The following is a 24,340-nucleotide window of genomic DNA, read 5'->3' as shown; positions in this document are numbered from 1 at the left end:
ACTTTTGACCTGTGGAAGCTTTTGACTAGTTGGATGTAAATATAAATATTTTAATCAGAATTAAACCAATATTAATGAATTTTTTGTTGAGAAAGTATTTCTCAGCCCAGATGGTCCCACTAAGCCAACTTAATTCCTTGATCAGTTTTCTGTATCATAATACACTTAAACCATTTATAATTTTTTCTATTTTCATATTTATTTTCCTGAAAGTATTGTATTTTCATTGGGATTAATTTCTTTCTGTATAAATCCTAAAATCAGGCTTTTTAAAGTATCAAATGTTATCTATTATAGCTTCCACTATTGTAAGTTTTCTTTTGTACTGGAATCATACTACATTAATTTTTTAATCATTATACACTAATATACTAACCGATATAGTTTTTTGTTTTTTTTTTTTTTTTGCGGTACGCGGGCCTCTCACTGTTGTGGCCTCTCCCGTTGTGGAGCACAGGCTCCGGACGCGCAGGCTCAGCGGCCACTGCTCACGGGCCCAGCCACTCCGCGGCATGTGGGATCTTCCCGGAGTGGGGCACGAACCCGTGTCCCCTGCATCGGTAGGCGGACTCCCAACCACTGCGCCACCAGGGAAGCCCGATATAGGTTTTTTTTAAGGAAGCATTATTATGCCTTCTTGATTATTATGCTTCATTTAACGTGCATTCTTGTTTCCTTGGCAGTCCTCCCACCAAGTTCCCCTCACCTTGATATTGTTGGTAATACTACTTTCTTCAAAATATCTCTATAACGCTAGAGTCAGAGGGCATAAGCAGAGGTTATTGTGGCTCATTAAGTGACTAGGAGTGAAGGTGTCCCCATAGTGATGTTTCTGATGGCTGTGGCTTGGAGAAAACCAAGATGTTGTGTATGAGGAGTTAAAGCTGGGGAAAGGAAGAAGCCTCTAAAATAGTTTTGCAAATGCTGTAAAGAATCTGAGTTCCTGAAGAGAGGGAATTTCAACAGGACAAGAAGGCCATAATGTTTAGTCAGGCCATAAAGAAGACTCATTGGAATCAAGGAAGAACCAAAAGGATTATTATGATGGTTTTCAAATATTGTTTCTGATCAGTTCTACTCTAGGCAAATATGTAAGCCGAGAATTTTACTTTTTAAAGAACATATTATTGAAACTGTTCTCTTGCTTAGCAGTGACTTCCTGGTTTTAGAGTAGGAATCTCTCCAAGATTTCAGATAAAGCACTAAAAACAGATTTGCTCTAATGGCTTTAGCATTATGTACTGTGGTTGATAGTTTAATTTATTTAATGTTTTATTAAGATTGAAAGGCATTAAGCATGGTATGTTTGAACAAGTACTAATCCAAACCAGTAGGCATCTGTTACTATTCATGCTTGTCTCTGTTCTGTGAAAAGCAGCATTATGGCAAAGCTGAGAGTGTCCTGAGCAGTGATTGAAATAGTAGCCTTTGATAATTCCACTGAACCACAACCATGTTTATTTTCTGATCACTATGATGTATTTTACCTACTAGAGTTAAGGTTTAAGATGAGTGATCTCTTTCAAAAAGAATTATTAGCCTTGATCAATAGTGTATTACCAGTAGATGAGATTTTCAGCCTAATATGGTTTCCTTAGCTGGTATTGAGATCCATTTTATCCAAGAAACAAAAGCAACAGATATGTGATACTTTGGATTGTTTGTGTTATGGATCAGCTAAGTGTTTGTGGTAAATCAGAGGTATAAAAAAGCTCAAAAATCCAGTCTGTTATATGGAAGTAACAGACTGCAGTCTCATTAAAGGACAGTAACTCTGCATTTGTGTACTATGGAAGTACCAGAATTTTTCCACAAATGGTATGGTAATGGCTTTTTTGGTGTGCTCCCTGGAAAGAATTTTGGCTCATCATTTTTTCAACTGATAATAAATTCTTTGTTATTCAGTACTTTCAGTATTATTTACTAATAGTGTTACAGCCAAAATAAAATAGTACTGTGCAGTGGAACTAATTTCTTCTCTGTTATAATAAGCTGGATCTGTGAAAGATGTTTGAGGAAACCCTAATTGCCTACAGCCCTACGGTGAATTGCACACCAGGTGAACTGTTTTAAAGTCTTGGTTTGGTATGCATTTTTCACCTTTTACTTCAGTTTTTAGCCTTTTGTTTGAACCACTCGATGTTAAGTGGAATAAATGTGACTTTCTAGGCAACATAATTGGGTTCTCATTTTTTCCCAACCAAGAAAGCAAGGTCAGCATCAACTTTGCATTTTCTTCTTAGACTGTCTCTTAAGTGGGTCAGAGTTGGGTCAAGGTCAGAAATATTGATTTCTTTCTTCCTTTTGCTAAAATTTGTAGAATGACTAAATATTTGGGGTAAAAAGCTTTTATGAAAGTTTATATTTTAGATAATATTCAAATGGCATCATTGCAGTCTTTTTGTTTGTCATTACTTCTGACAGAAGCACTTTTCTGTAAGCTTTTCACTTATTTTATTCTTCAACCACAAAGTATTTGATCGTATGAGGATACAGGAAGAAATAAAAGAGTGAGCCCATGACCTCAGCAAATATGTTAGATGTCTTATACAGGATTAGTTCTAGATGAGTTCCATGAAGTGGATTTGAACTTTCTCAGCTCTTGGGTAACATTTGTCATCATCAGCATATCTGCCCTCACCCTGAGTCCTATGAATTCTGATCTCCAGTCTGATTGGGCCCGTGAGTACCTGTCTTCTCTTGGCAGTGGGGAGGTAACTGTCCAGCAGAGCCCTCTATGCGCTTCTCCTAGAGCAGCTGCCACTAACAGCTTTCCTTCTGAAGTCTCTCTTTAAGGGACAGCCACCCTTGAAGGCTGCTTGTGTTGTCAGTGATAACTGGCAGCCAGCATAAGTCATTGGCCAGCACTAAGTGAAGAGAGGGGATCTGGAATGGGAAGAGAGTCAGTGCCAAATGCCACCTTTCTCCAGTGCCTCATTTCAGCCTAGGACCAGCTCAGGCTCTGGCTTGAAAAGGATTAGCAAAAGGCTCTTCCACTTACTAAGTTCACTTTGGTAATGATTGTGCTTTAGCAGCCAGGCCCATCAGTGACCTTGATGTCATTGTGTTCTGGCCTGATTATCATCACCCTGAGGAAGGGTGCCAACCAAGTCCAACATAACTCAACCAAGAAATCTTAGTTGTTTTCTTCACAGAATCTTATCTGAATTCATTATGCATTTCAGGGAGAGGGAAGGCTCTATTAGGTTATGAGATGGTTGATGGCTCATCTACTTGTACAAAATGGGATAAAAGTGGTAGGCAGGAAAAGTAGTCCAGAATCAGTTACATTTTGTTAGACTTTTCGCTTAAGGAATACTTACTTGTGGACATTTGGACTTATTTAATTTGGAAATTATAAGTTTTTTCCACACTATGACACGCCTTCAGAAACAATGAATCTTTGTAAGGATTGCCAGAGTACTGTGAATGAAAAAAAAGAGAGAGAGAGAGAGAGACTCTTCATAGTGTTAATTTAGTCCAAACATGTAAAGGCAGTTTGTGTGGCAGGTAGAAAATTTTAGCTATTAAATACTTATTTTTACTTTTACATGAATAGGGATTGAAGTGACTTTAATAACTAAGAAATGAACACTATATATGCATGAATGTAGTGACTTGCTTCCAAAGACTACAGTATGGAAAGGGAAAAGAAAAGAATAATTTTACAGTGGAGAAACCTGACAAACACTACCTCAACCAGGTGATCAAGGTCAACATCAACACTGATAAGTCATCTTGACAGTATGTACCTTTGATACGATATGTTAAGAATGGCACATTACCTCTGTGGTCTTCCTTCCCAAAACATAACTCCAGTCTAATCATGAGGAAAATATCAGAAAAATCCCAGTCGAGGGAAATTCTACAAATTACCGGAATAGTACTCTTAAAACTGTCAAGGTCATCAAAAACAAGGTAAGTCTGAGAAATTAACACAGCCAAGAGGAGCCTAAGGAGATATGACTGAATGTCATGCAGTATCCTGGATGGATCCTAGAACAGAAAAAGGACATTTAGGGCTTCCTTGGTGGCACAGTGGTTGAGAGTCCGCCCGCCAATGCAGGGGACATGAGTTCGTGCCCTGGTCCGGGAAGATCCCACAGGCCGCGGAGCAGCTGGGCCCGTGGGCCATGGCCGCTGGGCCTGCGCATCCGGAGCCTGTGCTCCGCAACGGGAGAGGCCACAACAGTGAGAGGCCCATGTACCGCAAAACAAAACAAAACAAAACAAAACAAAAAAAGTTCAAAAAATCCTAGGTTGCTATGTACATGTATGTGTATGGAAATGCATTTTATTTAAATCTTAGAGAAAAAGCATCCAAGATAACAGTGGTGATCTCTGGGAAAGGGCCTTGGATTGGAGGCCAGCAGGAATAACAAAGGGGACTCTGGCTCTATCCATACAGCTTGAATAATTTACAATGGAAACGGACTCTTGTGTTAGTTGGGTAACTAAAAATAGAAAGAAAAAAATGAGAAAGAGAGGGAAAGTGGGAGAGAAGGAAGAAAGAAAGATACAAAGGTTTCCAGTTGGTTTCCAGAGAACATTTAGGCTAAAGACTGAGGAAACCTGAATAAAGAATAGACTTTTGTTAATGCTGATGTATCAGTATTGGTTCATTAATTGTAACAAATGTACCATTCTAATGAAAAATGTTAATAATGGGGAACTTGGTACAGGGTATATGGGAAGTCTATATATTATCTTTGTAATTTTTCTGAAAGTCCAAAACTATTCTAAAAATTAAAGTTTATTTTAAAAAAAAGAACGGTATCATAAGGTGTGATCTGACTCTATTTAGATGATCTCTTGTTGATGAGATGAATAAAATATTTAAGGAAGGCTAGGGAAGCATGGGTTGAGATGTTCCTTGAGATCTAGACACTGATTATGTAGTATCATAAACACTGTAGTATAACACTGGTTATGTAGTATCATTTCTTTGACAAGTAGTATCATTTCTTTGACAAGTACAATTACTTATTCTAAGTAGAACTGACACACCGATTTACCCATAAAAGAATTGAAGGGGTAAGAAACACAGTCATTTAGCATAAACTGAAACCTCCACACTGAACATGTCATGGGATTGAGATCAACACTTTTGGGGGACATCTATGTGAGGGTTGGGCAACCTATTTCTGTAAAGTGCCAGCAAGTAAATATTTTAGTTTTTGCAGGCCAGACAGTTTCTCTCACAACCACTCAACTTTGCTGTTGTAGCAAAAAAGCAGTCAGTAAGACAGTAAGTAAAGAAGTGCACATGGCTATATTCCAGTAAGACTGTACTTACTGAGATAGGTGGCAGTCTGGATTTGGCCCATGGCCTGTAGTTTGCTGACCTGTAATCTAAGTGATCTTGTTGCCCATCTCTGTTAGGTGCACCATAATTTCTCCTTTAAGATTCATAAAGCAATACAGTCTGAGCAAGGTAGAATAATCTTGCTTTACATCTATTTTCAAGGAGAGTAGAAATGGCAGCAATGTAGGTATAGATGTCCATGGGTCATTGTGCCTTTGGAAGCTCCAAGGTATGTATATATATATTGGAATTCAGGGCATTTCATTAACCATGCTCTTTTTAGGTTTAGTCTGATTATGGTCTTTTTATTTGTTTTTAAACTTATTTTATTATGATACAGAATTCAAAATCCTTTAGGGAAACCCTATACCACTTTTCTTTCAGTCCAAATTTCTAACCAGGGCTTAAAATAATATTTCCTAAAGTGTGTGACAGGTACTGTGGTAGTCTGTATGATTTCAAATGCTTCCCCAATAAATCGTTAAGTAAACAGTAATAAACAGAAGGAATTCTCTATAGTACTCTTTCAGTCTTTCTGATTACTCTAATACCTTTGAGAAAGTCCAGTGTTAATATAACATTAACAACCAACATAGCCTTTTTTTTCCCCCAAGTGATAGTAGTCCTTAAGCTTACAGCATTTGGAAGAAAGGCAACAGTACCTACCTAGAATTTTTAGTGCTGTTGTTTTAGTTCTATTTATTTATTTATTTATTTTGCAGTACGCGGGCCTCTCACTGTTGTGGCCTCTCCCATGCGGAGCGCAGGCTCAGCGGCCATGGCTCACGGGCCCAGCCGCTCCGCGGCCTGTGGGATCTTCCCGGACCGGGGCATGAACCCATGTCCCCTGCATCGGCAGTTGGACTCTCAACCACTGCGCCACCAGGGAAGCCCTGTTCTATTTATTTTTAAGGTCACCTTCTATTTATGGCAAGTGATAATTTTTTTTTTTCTGTTAGTGGAAGTGGTATGGTTTCTAAAAAATAAATTTGAGTAAAGAGGATCGATTTAAAGGAGTTTTCCTAGAGAAAGACATGTGAAAGGGCTTTGATGGGAGAGACAGTCTCCATTGCTGGCTTGAAGATGGAAGGGACTGGCAAGGAATACAGGTGGGCTCTAGGAGCTCTGAGGCTGGCTAACAGCCAGCAAGGAAATGGACCTCTCTTTAGTCAGTTACAGCTGCAAAGAACTGAAGTCTGCCAACACCCTGAGTGAGCTTGGAAGTGGATTCTTCTCCAGAGCCTCTAGATAAGAGCACAGCCTGGCTGACACCTGGATTTGAGCCTGTGAGACCCTAAGCAGAGAACCTAGCTGAGCCGGCTGGACCCCTGACCTACAAAAACTGAGATCATGAAGGGGGCTGTTTTAAGCTGTTAAATGTCTGCTAACTTGTTATGCAACAATAAAAAACCCAATACAGCCTATAGGCTTCATTCTTACTTCTCTTCACACTATTAGAGAGCATGTCCCCCTTCCCCAACACCACTTCTCTACCTAAAACAAAAAGACTCATTTCATTAGTAGTCTGACTGTAGGTTTTCAGGGTACTCCTGGTGACTGGGAGATCTCTTTTCTCTGAGTTTAGCATGGCTGGCTTGACAGAATGAGGCATTGCATAAGAATTTCTCAGAAAAGGGAGCCCTCCTACATTGTTGGTGGGAATGTAAATTGGTTCAGCAACTATGGAAAACAGTTTGGAGGTTCCTTATAAAACTAAAAATAGAGTTGCCATATGATCCTGCAATCCCACTCCTGGGCATATATCTGGACAAAACTATAATTCTAAAAGATACATGCACCCCTAAATTCATAGCAGCACTATTACAATAACAAAGACATGGAAGCAGCCTAAATGCCCATTGACAGATGAATGGATAAAGAAAATGCGGTATGTGTACACATGCGCACGCGCGCACACACGCGCACGCACACACACACACACATACGCACGCACACACGCGCTCATGATGGAATAATACTCAGCCATAAAAAAGAATGAAATAATGCCATTTTCAGCAACATGGATGGACCTAAAGATTATCATACTAACTGAAGTGAGTCAGAGAAACACAAATATATGGTATCACTTATATGTGCAATTTAAAATATGACACAAATGAACTTATTTACAAAACAGAAACATACTCACAGACATAGAAAACAAACTTATGGTTACCAAAGGAGAAGGGGAGTGGGGGAGGATAAATTAAGAGCTCGGGATTAGCAGATAAAAGCTACTATACATAAAGTAGATAAACAACAAGGTTTACTGTACAGCACAGGGAACTATATTCAATATCCTGTAATAAACCGTAATGGAAGAGGATATGAAAAAGAATGTGTATATAATTCTTATAACTGAATGCTGTACACTAACTAACACAACATGGTAACACAATGAAACTAACACAACATTGTAAATCAACTATACTTCAATTAAAAAAAAATTTCTCAAAAACACTATGCCTGAAGAAGTTCAACTTTCCTGTTTCTTAGACTTTAAATTTTTGTTGTTTGGGGAAAATCACCCAGCATAAAATACAAGAAGCAAAATCAAGACATTACAGCTTAGAGAAAGGAAATGAGTTTCGAAAACACAGAATATTGCCTACAGATTAAGAAAAACTAAGATTTCTTGGACATGCTCAGGCTGATAAGAAGAAAAGAACGATAACAAACCAAGGCAAGAGGAAGACCAGATAGGTGACAGGAGGAATAGCTGTTGAAAATGATTTAAACTGGCTTCCCATTCTGGCCTGTAAACCCAGTTCTCGGAGCATTTTTCTGTAGCTGATCCTTGACCATAAAACCTCCTCTGTGAATCCTCAGTCGAGTACTTGTTGAGTGTCTTCAATGTGTCTAATGGCACCTACTGACCATTTGTTGAGGCTTTATCCTTCTAAATGCACTTTTCGTTGTTCCTGGCAATAATGGGACAAGATACAGCATGGATAGCGGAAAGCCCTCAGACCTTATAGCCAGGCAGAATTTACATTAAAATCCTAGCTCTGCATTGTATTAACCGTGGGACCCTGGGTAAGATTTTAAAATTAATGTTCTTGGGCTTCCCTGGTGGCACAGTGGTTGAGAATCCGGCTGCCATTGCAGGGGACACGGGTTCGAGCCCTGGTCCAGGAAGATCCCACATGCTGCGGAGCAACTAAGCCCATGCGCCACAACTACCGAGCCTGCGCTCTACTGCCCGTGAGCCACAACTACTGAGCCTGCGTGCCTAGAGCCCGTGCTCCGCAACAAGAGAAGCCACTGCAATGAGAAGCCCACACACCACAATGAAGAGTAGCTCCCGCTCGCCACAACTAGAGAAAGCCCGCGCGCAGCAACGAAGACCCAACGCAGCCAATAGATAAATTAAATTAATGTTCTTGTCTGTAAAATGGGAATAATAGTGTGTTTCTTCTAGAGCTATTGAGAAAATTGCATGAGACCTTTTGCAAAGCACCTAGTAGAATGCTTGACAACCAATAGGTATTCAATAAATAGTAGCACTGCTGTTATTGTCATCATCAGGGCAAGTCCAGGAAGAAAGAACTCTTTCAGAAGCCCTTAGGGAAGCAGAGGGATGACAAATGTGGGAGGAATACAATACATTGAAAATAATGGTCCCCTTACTGGTAGCCCCAGCGCTGTGGCTGGAATGGAGGTATGTGCCTTTAGGTTAGCTATGGAGAGGGAAGGAGTCTTTGCTCAGAGGCTACCTTCTTAACGAGGCCTACCTTGACTACTGTATTTAATACTGAAACCTGTCCTACACCTACTTTAGTTTATATATCCAGTTTCTCAACATTATTTTTTTCCTATAGACTTATCCCCTTTTAATATACTTTATAATTTATTATGTTTATTGTTTGTATATTTTTCCATACTCCCAGAACACACTAGTAATATGAGTGTAAATTTTTTGTTTTGTACTTTGCCTGTCCTGTCTGTTCTGTTTCATTTTTATTTTCTCTCTTACGTGATTGTTTTTTTATCACTCCATTCCCTATCCCTATTTAGTTTGGAACTTAGGCAATGTGCTTCAGTTATTTTAGGAGTTATCCTTAAAATAACAACATGTATTATGCACTTATAAGATGTAATATTGATAAGTCTTATTACCCTTATCTCAGCCATGCAAGGATCTTAGGACATTTTTACTTTACCCCTTCTTGATTTATATGTTAATATTTGTCAAATATTTTAATTCTCTGTAAACCCAGAAGATATTATTTGTTGTTGTTTTATACAGTCAGTATTTATTTATATTTACCCACATATTTATGTCTTATTTTGTTCTTCATTCTTTGCTGCATCTCTGACTTTGTATCTGGGGTAATTTTCCTCCTGCCTGAAAGTACCCTATAGAAACTCTTAGTGTGGGTCTGCTATGACATACTCTTTCAGTTTGTGTTTGTCTTTAGTTTGCTTTCATTATTGAAATCCCTGGGTATAGAGCTGTTTGGATGGCACTTCATTTCATATCATTGAATACATCATTTCATTGTCTTCTGGTTTCTGTTGTCAGCTGTCAAACTGTTACTTCTTTGAAGATAATCTTTTTAAAAACTTCTAGTTATTTTAAGATTTTTCTCTTTGTTTTCTGTGATTCGTCTTGGTATATAGATTTATTTTTATCTTGTGATTCACTGGGAATCTTGAATTTGTGGATAGACAAGTCTGATGAAAATTCTGTGAAATCATTCTATGAAAAATTCTCAGCCATTCCCTCAAATATTGCCTCTACCTCATTCTCTCTCTTCTCTTCTGCTGGGGCCCCAATTAACGTACATTAAATCTCATCATTTCATCCAAGTCTCTTATCGTATCTTCTATGTTTTCTTTTTCTCTTTGATGTATTCTGGATAATTTCTTCTGACCTATATTCCTTTTAACTAATTCTTTCTTCAGCTCTCAGCTGCTCTGAAATCTATCCATTGAGTTTAAAATTTGGGCTGTTATATCTTTCTGTTTTCGATATCTCATGCCTTGGTATTTTTCTTTTGTCTCTTATTCTGATTCTTGTTCACACTAAGATGACAGTGTCTTTCTCAAGAGAGGGTTTGCCTCTGTGCCAGGTTTTTAGGGGAGAGCTTATGACCAGGACTGCCTTAGTCCAGCTTTAAGATTTGAGACTACCAGATGAGAGGGAGCCAGGCTTCAAGTCCTTGCAAGGCTAGGTTTGTTTTTGGTTCACCTCCATCCTAGGTTTCTTTTCAGAAGAAACCAGAACAAAGTGGGGATTGGTCTATCAGGTAGATGGCAAGTCTTCTCTTCACTCATCCATTCCTATGAGGCCCTTTGAGTCCTGGGAGGCAGCTGCTTCCTAAGGGTGGAGAATTGCCTTACAGGCAAAAGTAGTTGTATATGGCTGAGCTTACTGCTGTGGTTTCCCTTGTTCTCCTAGATCTTTAACTGGCAAAATTGAAGTACCTTATAAGATATTTATACTTTCAAGAAGATTGTGTGTGTGTGTGTGTGTGTCCAGGTTTTATTTTGTTTCTCTGTAGGAAGGTTAGTCCAGGTTACTTATTTCACTGTTACTGAAAACAGAATTCTCTGGTTCTTTGCTGATTCTTGGTTTTGATAGTGAAATTGTACCCTTGTAGTATGAGAGACATTTTATATTTTTTAGGGGAGAAGTAGTGAAGGAGGTACTTGTCTAATAACAGATCAACCCTGAAGAAGTCCCCTCTGTGCATATGTGCTAGGCACAGCCCTTTATACCTTCTGTTGTCCCTTCAGAACCCTTTGAAGTAGCTGTTATCTCCATTTCACAGTTTAAATAAAGTGGGCCCAGAGAGACTGAATAACTGCCCAAATGTCATCAGAGTGGGTAATGGGCAGATCCAGGATTCAGCCCCAAGTCTTTTGAACGCTCAAGCCCATGCTCTGTTTATGCTGTTTTGGCTTTGATTCAAAGAGGAAAAAGTTAGTCTATCAAGGGTTAAAGTGCCTTATCTTAAAGGGACTTTTTCATACTAAGCAATGTTAGCAGCTGGAGTGTTTGTACTTCCATGTTGCTTGGGCACACCAAAAGAAGTGGTAAGTTCATTATGAAATTTAAAAAAAAATTCATTTACTTATTTATGGCTGTGTTGTGTCTTCGTTGCTGCGTGTGGGCTTTTCTCTAGTTGCGGCAAGTGGGGGCTACTCTTTGCTGCAGTGTGCGGACTTCTCATTGCAGTGGCTTCTCTTGTTGTGGAGCACGGGCTCTAGGCACACGGGCTTCAGTAGTTGTGGCACTCGGGCTCAGTAGTTGTGGTTCACGGGCTCTAGAGCACAGGCTCAGTAGTTGTGGCACACGGGCTTAGTTGCTCCGCGGCATGTGGGATCTTCGCGGACCAGGGCTTGAACCCGTGTCCCCTGCATTGGCAAGCGGATTCTTAACCATTGTGCCACCAGGGAAGTCCCCATTATGAAATATTACTGTGCAAGGATTCTTGTATGGTAGAATAAACGTTTTTTCCTTTAAACATTTCAATGGTCACTCAGTGGAGCTGCCTAAAAAATTCATGGTTAAAAACATCTTGTTCTTTTATATGATCTCAACCCATCTGTTTTGTATCTATGCTAGATATTCTTCATGCTTTATTTCTTATTTTTTCATATTGGTTGCTATAAGATAAAGGATTTGATTAAAGTACAGGAAATAGTAATTGCATATGTATTGATTTTTAATGAATTAATAGTCATTGGTTAAAATGTTTCTGATTTTATGATCTCATGTCTATTTACTGATTTAAGCTTGTGCTTAAAATTGTCAGTCTTCAATTCACCATTAATTAAGAACCGTGAAGTTTCTTTGTCTTCTAAGTCTTAATTGAGTTTATTTGCTTGTAATTTCACCAAAAAAGGTAATCATGTGGCTAAAATAAGTAATTTATTTCCATTTAGTTATATCTTTTTTTTTTTTTTTGCGGTACGCGGGCCTCTCACTGTTGTGGCCTCTTCCATTGCAGAGCACAGGCTCCGGATGCGCAGGCTCAGCTGCCATGGCTCACGGGCCCAGCCGCTCCGTGGCATGTGGGATCTTCCCGGACCGGGGTACGAACCCGTGTCCCCTGCATCGGCAGGCGGACTCTCAACCACTGCGCCACCAGGAAAGCCCTAGTTATATCTTGTAGTGGTAAACTATTATAGTGATTGAGGCTTATATTTAATCTTGTCAGATTATACAAACTGAAATTTCTTTTAAGTAAACTGTTTAAAGGAACAAAAGATTGAATTAATTTTGAGCTAATCATTGTCACAGCTAATTTTGTAAACTTTTAGATTGAAAAGCTTTCTGAATTTTAGGAGCTATGTTTGGTTCTCTGCCATTACAGAATACTATTTTTGTAAAATGCCTCAAGTTTACAAGGCCTATTTTAAAGCATTAAAACAGTATTTAAGAACAGATGTTAGTACATGTTAAAAGTAAAAAAGGCTGCTTTTTTGAGTTTTAACTATGATAATATTAGAAGGATTTTGAATTGGCAATCAACATCTCTAGTAAAAAAATCATTTTTGAAGAAGTATTTAAAAATTAACATGTTATATGATTTTACAGCTTTTACCTACCTTTTAGTAATTGACATTGACAAATAAAAATTTTATTTCTACTAGATAAGTGAAAATCTCTCCCAAGAGATGAAAGAGGTATAAAAGCTATTAAAGAGCTGTAAGTTGAGGGCTTCCCTGGTGGCACAGTGGTTGAGAGTCCGCCTGCCGATGCAGGGGACACGGGTTCGTGCCCCGGTCCGGGAAGATCCCACATGCCGCGGAGCGGCTAGGCCCGTGAGCTATGGCCGCTAAGGCTGCACGTCCGGAGCTGTGCTCCGCAACGGGAGAGGCCACAGCGGTGAGAGGCCCGCGTACCGCAAAAAAAAAAAAAAAGCTGTAAGTTGAGGTTAACTGAAATATAATGCAAGTGTCTTAAAGATGACACCTATGTTTATGCATTCTAAAATGGCTTTATCTGTCCGTTTGTCTATCCAGAAAGCACTTACTGAGTCTTCACTATTCTACATGCTAGAGATACAGTGTCAGATAAGAGAAAATCCTTGCCCTCAAAGAACTAGCATAGTCAACCAGTAGGTCTTTTTTTAAAAGCTTACCTTCAGTTATGTATAACATTATTTATGTAGATTATTATAACCCCTAACTTTCCTCACTTTCTATAATGTGTAAGACCAAATAATGAGATTGTTATTAAAAACACTATTTCCCAGCCAATGTGCCATGACTGAAATATGCTAAATAGACTTCGGTGTCTTAGCTCTCCTTTTAGACTCAGGAAGGCTGTGAGGCGGAGTGAGTGAGTGTGTGTATACATGTGCATGTGTGCATACGTGATGTGCGGAGACAACAGAAAGGCACCCCTATTCTAGTATACTTTGGCTGGTTTGATGTTTCTCAACCTTTTGGGATTTGAAGGATACCAACTATGTTACCAAATGCAAGTTTGTGTGCCCAAATGCATGGTGAGGTGAGACAATACCGAAACATAGGAGTTTGGAGCAGAGAAAGGTTTATTGTAGGACCAATCAAGGAGATGGGTGCCTCCTGCCCCCCAAACCCTGAACTCCCCGAATGGTTTCAGCAAAGCATTTTTTTTTTTTTTTTTTTTTGGCGGTACGCGGGCCTCTCACTGTTGTGGCCTCTCCTGTTGTGGAGCAAGGCTCTGGTTGCACAGGCTCAGCGGCCACTGCTCACGGGCCCAGCCGCTCCGCGGCATGTGGGATCTTCCCGGACTGGGGCATGAACCCGTGCCCCCTGAGTCGGCAGGCGGACTCTTAATCGCTGTGTCACCAGGGAAGCCCTCAGCAAAGCAGTTTTAAAGGCCAGGTGAGGGAGGGGGGCCGTAGTGTATGTGATCAGCTCATTGGTTGATATTGAGGTAAAAGGGCGGTTAACTTTAATCAACCCCTAGGCGCCAGTAGGTCTGGGGCTATGTGCTCTTGATCATCAAGTAGTTAATTTCTTCCATTTGGTGGAGGTTTTTAGCATCTGAAAAAACTCAGGAAATATGCATGAGATACTATTTTCTGAGTGCTTCAGAGAGGAGCTAAAGCAGAGGATATGGGGGAAGAGCATGACCCGGGAATGCCCCATAGGTTCCTGCTAAGTTACAGTTACTTATTTGAGACCCTAAAATTCTGAGCCGGGTGTCATGGAAAACTATATTATGGACCAGATGAGTTTAATGGCTACTATTTTTAACTTGATACATTGGACATAAAAGAACTGTCACTTCTCTCATAGTTTTGAATGGAACGGATTCTTAATGCTAGCCAATGAAAAAGGTTGAAAATGCACAGACTTCCATTTCTAGGACAGGGTGGTATAAGACTCACTTATTTTTTCTTAAGACTCACTTTTAACTATCCCTTCCCCCATTAAGTACAATGAAATGCCCTAGCAGATTTCAACTGACAGCAGTAAAAGAACTCTGAAACTTGGAAAGAAGAAGGCAGACTAGCTAGGAACCTCAGCACTTGAGAAATGACAATATGGAGAGTTCACGAGGTTTTCTTTTTACCTTCCATTTACCCCTGGGCTGGCTGTTAGAGAGACCTACTACCCAGAACCACCAAAGGGCATAAAAAACAAAAACAAAAGCCTGCTTTCACTGACCAAAGGACTTGGAAAGGGGAAGCCCAACAGAGACCTAGTTGGGTCCACATCTGGGGCCTGGTGGGCAATCTGATCTGCCCATAGCCCCAGCAGGAGCAGCAAAGGCCCTAGCGATCCCAGCCCTTGCTCCATAGACAGGGCCTTGGCAGATAGTCTGATCTGCCAGCAGCAGCAGACATGGCCATTTCAGCCCCCATGCCACGATCCAGTCCTGTCATCTGGCCTGCTGACAACAGCAGCAAGAGCAAAGGCCAGGCTATACCAGCCTCTTCTCCCCAACTGGCACTAGTGGGCAGTCTGCCCAGGCCCGGTTGCTTCAGAACCCCTCTCCCTCAAGGTTGCCGTGGGGTAGCAACTGGCCCTGGAAAGCGCCTTTTTTTCCCTGCAGATGGCATCAGCAGGGATTGACTGGGAGCCCCCAACAGCACCAGAAGAATGAAGCAGATCAAAGTAGCATTGTAAGGGCTCAGAAAACTAAACTGTCATTGGAACTAAAGCCCACAAAATTAGTCTAGGACGTATACACTAAACCTAAACAGGGCAACTGCCTGTAAAAATAGATCTGTGATCAAGCATCTCCTAACAACAATGACCAGAATATCCAGGATACAGTTGAAAACCACTCGTCATACCTAAGTACCGGAAAAAACACAATTTGAATGAGAGAAGACATTCAACTGAGGCCAATAGTGAGTTGAATCAGATATTGGAATTATCTCATGATGGTTTTAATTCAGCTATCATAAAATTGCTCTAGGAATTGGTTACACATTTTCTTGAAACAAATGGAAAGAGAGAAGATCTCAGCAAAGTAGAACCAGGAGCATTTCCTAATGAATTGGATTTGGAATGTGAAAGAAATAAAGGGATCAAGATTGGCACCATAATTTTTGGCTAAGCAACTGGAAGGAAATATGGAGCTGGCCTTCAAATGTGATAGCAAGAGGGGAGATCAGGAGTTTAGTTTCAAACATGTTTCAGGATACGATGGCCCTTTCTCTTTTTATCCCCCATGCCCAGTATATTGTGTGCCTTATTGGTGAAAAGGAAGTCCTTTTATGAGCTCTGAAAGGTTGATCCATCCTTGGGAAACTGATTAACATTGAGCATTACTAACTTGCGTACTCTTCGTAATATGCAGGGACTTCGGTTCCTTACCTAACTTGAAAAATTCCTTAACTCTTTGGATATTTAATTTTACTGTCTTACACAAACAGTTATATCCACTTATTTTATACTTTTATTTCTTTCCCCCAAAGCAGTTGATTTCCAGGTCATCTACTTTACTTCTTTAGACCTAGAAACTGATTGCTACAGTTATAATTCAAAACCTATTTTCTGCTGCCCTGCACTGAGCTGAGTAATTGGGTGTAAATGCTTATTCCCTTTGTATGCTTTGCCTTTTTGTTAACTTGTTTTTTGGTTAAAAGACCAGAGGTTGCATTATTGCCTGCTGAATATGCTTATATTAACATTTGTAAAAAGTAAATTACTTTTGGGGGTATTAATGAATAGACATTTAAATTGCATAGTTAAATGTTTTCCATCCTTTACTAAGCAAACAGTTGAATTACCCTCCTCTTTGTAAGAATTTAAACCACTTATATGCCATGTTTGAGGAAAAGAATATTTATTTCCGAAAAAAAGTTGTTTAAAATCTGAGTGATTCATATTTACATCATAATTTGTATTGTTTGTTATTATAAATATTAAAATTTAGATCGTCATATCTAAAGTGTTGTTCAGGGAACACTAATGATTAATAGGTGCTACATGGATGATGTGGTTAGAGTATGGTAGAGGAGAGAGATGCTTGTTTCCTAACTGCAAGACTTGGCTGCTAATATGTAATGTGAATATGGGGTGGGGGTGGAGGGTAGGTATTGTATATGGTGTTTACCAAACTTACTTGACAGAGAAACTTATATTCTTTAAGGATTTCACAAGACTTCAATTTGGGAAACCCCAATTTAGAGTGTTAGTTACATTTTTGTTTCTATGCTACTATATAAATTTTGCATAATCCTGATGCAACTAAAATGAATAATAGAGAAAGGAGTATTGCCGGCTTTGCAATTTCTTTTACTAACTTTTTTTTTTTTTTTTTGTGGTACGCGGGCCTCTCACTGTTGTGGCCTCTCCCGTTGCGGAGCACAGGCTCCAGACGTGCAGGCTCAGCGGCCATGGCTCACGGGCCCAGCCGCTCTGCGGCACGCGGGATCCTCCCGGACCGGGGCACGAACCCGTGTCCCCTGCATCAGCAGGCGGACTCTCAACCACTGCGCCACCAGGGAAGCCCTACTAACTTATTTAATTTAAATTTTATTTAATAAAAATAAATAAATTTTATTAACTCAGAAGTGGATCTAACTTGTTATGGAGATCCATAAAACATGGTTCTGAAGGGGAAGAGATTAACAGTACTCCACAGCAGTGTCACTGGAGAAGAATCTGTTAATGAAGATAGCAACTTCTGAGTTCAAATATTAATTCCCCCTCCCCCTCTTAGATGCAGAATTGTAATTAATGGCAGGCAAAAATACTATAGGCTAATGTAGTATTTGGGAAACAACCTATGTTAGTGACATATTAACAGAACACATTCCTTTTATAAATAGGATTTACAATGTAATTTCATAGTGTCAGACTTGCATAATCATTAGTTTCAGCTTATAAGACTGGATTATGCACACAGAATTTGACAGTTCTGATAATATTAGTACAGTCATTTCAGTATCCGTGGAGGATTGCTTCCAGGACCCCCGTGGATACCAAAATCCTCTGATGCTCAAGTACCTTATAAAATAGCATAATATTTGTGTATAACCTACGCACATCCTCTCATATACTTTAAATCATCTCTAGTTTACTTAAAATACCTAATACAATGTAAATGCTATGTAAATAGTTGCTGGTGTGCAGCAGATTTAAGTTTTGCTTTTTGGAACTTGCTGGAGGTTTTTTTTTTCCCACCAAATATTTTCGATCTGCAGTTGTTTGGATCTACAGATGCAGAACCTGTGGATAAAAATGAACACCTGTACGAATTATAAGTAATTAAGTTCATGAACGCTAGGAGAAAAGGTCAGGCGCATGTTTCCAAAAAGTTGTTTCTCTATTAAATATTTTCATTGGGCCATTTTTTGATATATAGTCCCACATTTAGAAAATAGCAAAATGTGAATGTATAGCTCTTAATTTAAAAGTGAAAATTACACTTTTCTTGTACCAGCCTTGAGAAGAATGGGAGAACTGTGTTCATGTCTGGGGCAGACCCTTCTAAGCATTTGGTCTTCATGGCTGTACTTCTGCAAGATAATATGTTCTAAGAACTTGCACTTCTTTTTTCTTTCTGGGCTTCTTGTAGTCTTTCTGTGGGGGTGTTTCCAGCAATTCCTTGGGGAGGAATTGGGGGATATGTCCATGTTTTCTGGGGTTCGGTCTTCTGTCCTTTTTGGTCTGTATTCTCATTTACATCAATGGCTCCTGTTCGCTCATGCTTCCTAGGGAGTATAGAGATGAGAACTTAGATTTTAGAGTTTGGTATGTCTAGGCTTCAGTCCTGACTTTACCATTCACTAACTGTTTGGCATAGACAACCTGGCTTAGCCTTAGTTTCCTAATCTATAAAATGGGGGCTAACAGTATATTCGCTATTATGATAAATAATGATAAATAAATTATAATAAATGAGAGAATCTATATAAAGTTCTCAGCAGCATGCTTGGCACATGGTATGTTGCAAATGGTAGTTGATGTTACCTTCATCATCTACATGTTGACCCCTTCCTTGAACTTTATACTCCTGTCTAATTGTGCTCTCTATATCTTTGCCTTGGTCCATGGAAATCACTATTTCTGAAATTGGTATTTTCAAAACACAGTCATGTGTCTCCTTTCTTTCTCAGCTTCTTTCTTCTTCTACCAGTTCTTTCTCTTATAGTAGTCACTTTCATTTGGTGGTATCATTATTTACCCTGTAACTTTTGCCAGAAATCTGTACGTCATTCTTTCAACCAACCCCCAACCATCCCCTAGCTAATCCTTCACTACGTTGTCTGGTCAATTTATTTTAAGTCTCTCTCAGTTGCCTCTACTGAGGCATTGGTTTAGGTCTTTATCTTGTTATGCTTAGGCTAACGTAATAACTTTCTGACTGGCCCGCACTCACTCCTCAACCTATCTTCCATTCTTCTGTCACAGTGATCTCTGATGCCCTTCTCCTTTTCCAGCCACTTCTCACCCTCCAGTTTTTCATGCCAGCAATACCAAACAGCTTTTAGTATCCATCGCACGCCATGCTTTGACTTGGCTCCAGGCTGTTGCACATGCTACTACTTATTTCTAGAATTTTCCCTTTATCCTTGTTGGCCTGAAAAAAAGCTCTTTTTCACCTTTCTAAGCCCTCCTAAGTGTCCCTGTCTCAGAGGCCTTCTCTGACCACCTTCCTATCCACAGATAATAAATCTTTGTATTACACTGTTTCAATACTTTGTTCTGTAACATACTGAAATTATGCATATATACCCATAGCAATCTATTAGATTGGGAGTGTCCTGAGGGTAAGAATTGCTTTATTAATCTTTTTTTGTTTGTTCTTTGTATTTTTTGGGTCTTATTTCCATTAGGGAAAATGAGGTAAATTAATGAGATAAAATGTGCAAGTATCAATAGAAGTTTTTTAATGTTACTGCTTCAGTATCTATTTGTGAAAGTTCTTTACATATTGAGCTAAAAAGGCCGAAACATGTACAACCAAGTCAGAGTTCTTACTTTGGGATATGTTTATCTTACAGTCCTTTATGTGTTTTCTTTTTCATTTCCTTCCTCTTATGTCTATGTCCCTTTTCCCCTGTTTCTTATCTGTTACAAAAATATTTTTTTCTCCTCTCTCAGCAACTCTCCTTGATACATGCTCCATCATATACGAACTAACAAAGACCTAGAGTCCATATCCCTCTACCTTGGCTCTAACTAACCCCAGCCCTTCAAACACACCTACACACGCACATATACCAATCAGATTTCCCAGAACTTCTGGATCCGCAGAGACTGCTATGTATGCCCTGAAGTCCTTGCATAAAAGTAGTAAACGGTGAATGTAGCATACGTAGACTCAGACCAGAGGATGATGTGCTATATAAAATCTAAAGCAAGGCCTACTAAATTTGTCACTGAACTGTCAAGGTTTGACAGAAGTACTAATTATGCCAATATAGGTTCCAACTTAGTAAATGCTAGTCTTAACACTATGAATTACTCATCTTTGACAGTTGAGCCAAATTTGTTCTGTTAGCATTTTGGAGATCCATTGCCAACTTTTTCAAATAAGCCTGCCCTTTCTATTTTCAAGGAATGATCTGAACTGTACTGAGCTTAATTCCTTTGTCAGGTCTTTAATTGTTAACATTTAGGCAACAGTTCCTGAGACTTTGATTTTAATAATTTCCCACTCTATGTGTGTTTCTTTAGCAGTAGCTATGATTAGGCAGACTTTTTCCTTTGGTTTAGTCACTATACCTAAAGTAACTCAATTTGGTGTGTTTATGAAAGTGTATATGTTGGTGGTGAGAGTGGGTACCAGAAGTATTAAAGAGAAAAAAAGTTTCAGAACAACATTTCTGTTCCCCTTTCACTACCACAAAGAAACAGGAAGACAAGGAAAGGATTTATAGATGGAATGATAAGCTCTTCTTTAGTGGTAATGACTAAACCAACAGTGTTGAAATAAGAGGAAAAGGACCATAGTTATCTCTATTAGGTGTCATTCTTATATACATTTATGTGTCTATAGAGTGTCATTTTCAGTATTATGTTCTTACTGCTAATATTGTCATCATTACTATTATATTTTTGCTTTGTTTTCTTTTTGCCTACCCACCATCTACTTTCCTCAGTTTTTAACATCAGACTGTACAGACAGTAGTAGCAAGATGCAGATTTAGTAAATGAGTGGAAAAATACCTAGAAGTACCATGATTTCTCAAAATTGTATATGTTTATGTAAAATTCTGTGATATAAGTTTTTCAGTGGTTTGTTCATTCCTAGTTTGTTTTTTTTTTTTTGGGAAAATAACTTTTATTTTGTTTGGGGCAGTGGGCAGGGGTCTGGTCTCAGAACTTCTGGAACTGCTTCTTGGTGCCGGCAGCCTTGGTGACCTTGAGCACGTTGAAGCGCACCGTCTTGCTCAGGGGCCGGCACTCGCCCACTGTGACAATGTCACCAATCTGGACGTCCCTGAAGCAGGGGGAAAGGTGCACAGACATGTTCTTGTGGCGCTTCTCGAAGCGGTTGTACTTCCGGATGTAGTGCAGGTAGTCTCGGCGGATGACAGTGGTCCTCTGCATCTTCATTTTGGTCACCACACCAGACAGGATTCGCCCTCGGATGGAGACATTACCAGTAAAAGGGCATTTCTTGTCAATGTAGGTGCCCTCGATGGCCTCCTTCGGTGTCTTGAAGCCCAAACCAATGTTCTTGTAGTATCGCGGGAGCTTCTCCTTGCCAGTTTCTCCAAGCAGAACCCTCTTCTTATTTTGAAAGATGGTCGGCTGCTTTTGGTACGCACGCTCAGTCCAGGAGTCACTCCTTATTAATTACATGTGGCTCCAAAATTAAATACCAAAACGATGGGCTCCCTGAAGTAGCCCTTAGGACTCAGTTCTCACAGGATTAACCCTACAGCCTAAGGCCTCCAGAAAAACACTCTGTAAACCTTGAGTTTTAAAAAAGATAACTCCTAAAAAGCTTGAGGCTTAATTACACCCTAAATGCGGAGTTCCTAAGATTTAGGAGGCGCCAATCGAGATTAACGCCAAGACACGCGCCCTCTGCCCGAATTTCCCTGGGAAATCGAGGACGCCCAGAATTAACCCCCAAACTGGGGCGCGGACTCCCGCTCTCCAGGACACGCCCCTGAAGCCCGGGCCCCGCTAGGTCTGCGTCAGCCCCGAGCCCAAACCTGAATGTCCCTAGTTTGTTTTTGATATATCATTCACCAAATATTTCATGAGGGCCTAATATATACCGGACACTCATTGAGTTTATCTTCTAATATAAATATTGGGTTGGCCAAAAAGTTTGTTTGGGTTACGGAAAAACCTGAATGAACTTTTTGGCCAGCCAATGCATGTAACATAATATTGCATATATATTACATAAATGCACATACATATGTGTGTATTATGCACACACACAGTCGATGCTCATTATTTGTGGTAGTTATGTTCTAAAAAGTTGCCATGAACACTGAATGAGTAAATACTGAATCATTTCTCCTAGGTGAGATGCGGGGTTAGGTTCCTGTGAGCCTCTGGTCATGTTTTCTTCAACTAATCAATACATAACCTGTTTAAAGACACCTTATTTCATATGTATACTTGATTCATTAACATTGAACTCATGACCAATAGCCCTATAATTTATGCCTGAATGAAGCTTACCCAAAGTGTATTTTCTCCATAAGACATGCCACAGCCTTCTTGAACTTAGAAACACAAGAGAGTACTTCGGCAGTACACTTCGGGGCCATTATAAACAGTGAAATCACCGACAAAAAACACAAAATGCACTAATTAAATGGCAAAAAGGACACTTGCTTACAGTGAGAGCTGAAACAAGAAGGCAGAGCATCACCTTGTTCAACCTCAGCTGGTAACGTGTCAGGTGACTCGAAAGTTTCACTGCTATGCATGTGTCCGTGAATGACTGTGAAAGGGCTGTGAATATTGACTTTGGGTTACAAATAAATTTTAGTAAGTGACTTAACAAATACTTAATCTGCAAATAATGAGTATTTACTGTATGTCAACTATGTTGTATGTATGTATGTATGTTTGTGTGTGTGTGTGTGTGTGTGTGTGTGTGTATGAATTTGTTTTTGGTCTTCATTTCCCCCACCCTTATCTTCCCTTTGGTTAATTGGTTGTTCTTCACGGTGTCCTACATCTATTGTAGTACATTGTGCAATTCATTATAAATGTGATGAAGCTTCTAGGCCTGTGATATGGACAGGAAGTTCACCTCATTTATTGAAGGTTTCCTCATATACGATGTAAGTTTTTTTCTGTACACCTCTCACAGGGTGAGAACTTTACATTATAGATGTCACTCCAAAATTTACATGTAACAACTTAATGTATATTAAATTTAGTTCAATTAGATGTAGAATTACAATGAACATAATCGATACTGACTTTATGTTTGAGAATGTAAACATAGTTTTTCTTCATTTATATATATCAAGTCACTTAAAATAATTTGTATTGTACAGATATTTTAAAAATTAAGACCTCTCTCTTTTTTTTTTTTTTTTTTTTGGCGGTACGCGGGCCTCTCACTGTTGTGGCCTCTCCCGTTGCGGAGCACAGGCTCCGGACGCACAGGCTCAGCAGCCATGGCTCACGGGCCTAGCCGCTCCGCGGCATGTGGGATCTTCCAGGACCGGGGCACGAACCTGTGTCCCCTGCATCAGCAGGCGGATTCTCAACCACTGCGCCACCAGGGAAGCCCAGGACCTCTTTTGATTAGCAAGATCTTAGGGATGTACCCTCAGCTGTTAAAAATGTTATTTTTACCTGGGAAATATATTTGTGGAGGAGTGCATAAAGTTTATGTGTGTGCACGCGAGTGTGTGTATTTTAAAGAATACTAATGAAATGAAAACCCGTGAATCCATCATCCAAGTTAAGAATAGAATATTACTAGTACTTTTAAAAGCCACTGTGTGCTCCTTCCCAGTCACAATCTCCTTCTCCCCATAACCACTATCCTGGCTTTTATACTAATGATTCCTTTTGGTTTTCTTTATAGCTTTACCATCTATGTATATATCCCTAAACAGTATATTGTTTATTCATTAAAAACTGAGTAGCAAGCACAAACTTAGCTGTGTAAGGAAAAGGCAATAATACCACTATTGTGTGAAGACTCAGATGAAGAGAAGCTGAACAGAACCTTTTGTTCACAGTCTGGCTTCAGATACCTGAGAGCATATAGGAGCCCTTGCTGGCAAGTCCGTTGGCAAAATCCCAAGTAAATCCCAGAACATGGAGCTCTTCACAGGCAGGACATCCGTGCTATAGTGCAGCGCTGGGTACTGAACATCCAGCAGGAGTGCGGTCAGGGGGCATGCACTGCTCTGCATTTCCTGCTTTTCAGCTCGCCGAGGCTGACTCCCGCTCAGTTATTCCTGAGAACACTGCTGTGGACTGAAATGAGAGTCCTCTGCTGATCGAGGCAGCAGAGAAGAGCAGGAATCTCATCAGCCCCTGGTCAGAAAAAGCAAAACAGAGGAACCTGGCCCCAGATTACGTGGTTCTTCTGTTTTCAAGTTAAAGAGCTGATCAGTGGCATTGGGAATCTTTGATGGCTCTCTAGTTAACCTCTGCTCAATGCTTAGCTGGCAGCCTGAGATCTCA

General features: G+C 39.8%; 2 protein-coding genes across 12 annotated transcripts in view; one reads left to right on the top strand and one right to left on the bottom strand.

The window, feature by feature from the left end:
* The window catches only part of CASK (calcium/calmodulin dependent serine protein kinase), a 389,604-nt gene that overhangs the window by 41,321 nt on the left and 323,943 nt on the right, over window positions 1-24,340 (top strand). The window lies entirely within an intron of this gene.
* LOC117197257 (40S ribosomal protein S11-like) lies at window positions 20,970-21,514 on the bottom strand (the record flags this gene model as incomplete). The annotated part of the gene is made up of 1 exon (XM_033408558.2): window positions 20,970-21,514. A coding segment is annotated over one exon (480 nt), but the record flags the coding sequence as incomplete, so codon positions are not given.

The sequence above is a fragment of the Orcinus orca genome, chromosome X (genome assembly GCF_937001465.1).
Source record: "Orcinus orca chromosome X, mOrcOrc1.1, whole genome shotgun sequence".
Classification (NCBI taxonomy): Eukaryota; Metazoa; Chordata; class Mammalia; order Artiodactyla; family Delphinidae; genus Orcinus; species Orcinus orca.
The sequence above is the reverse complement of the archived record's forward strand: the minus strand, read 5'-3'. Positions and strand labels throughout refer to the sequence as shown.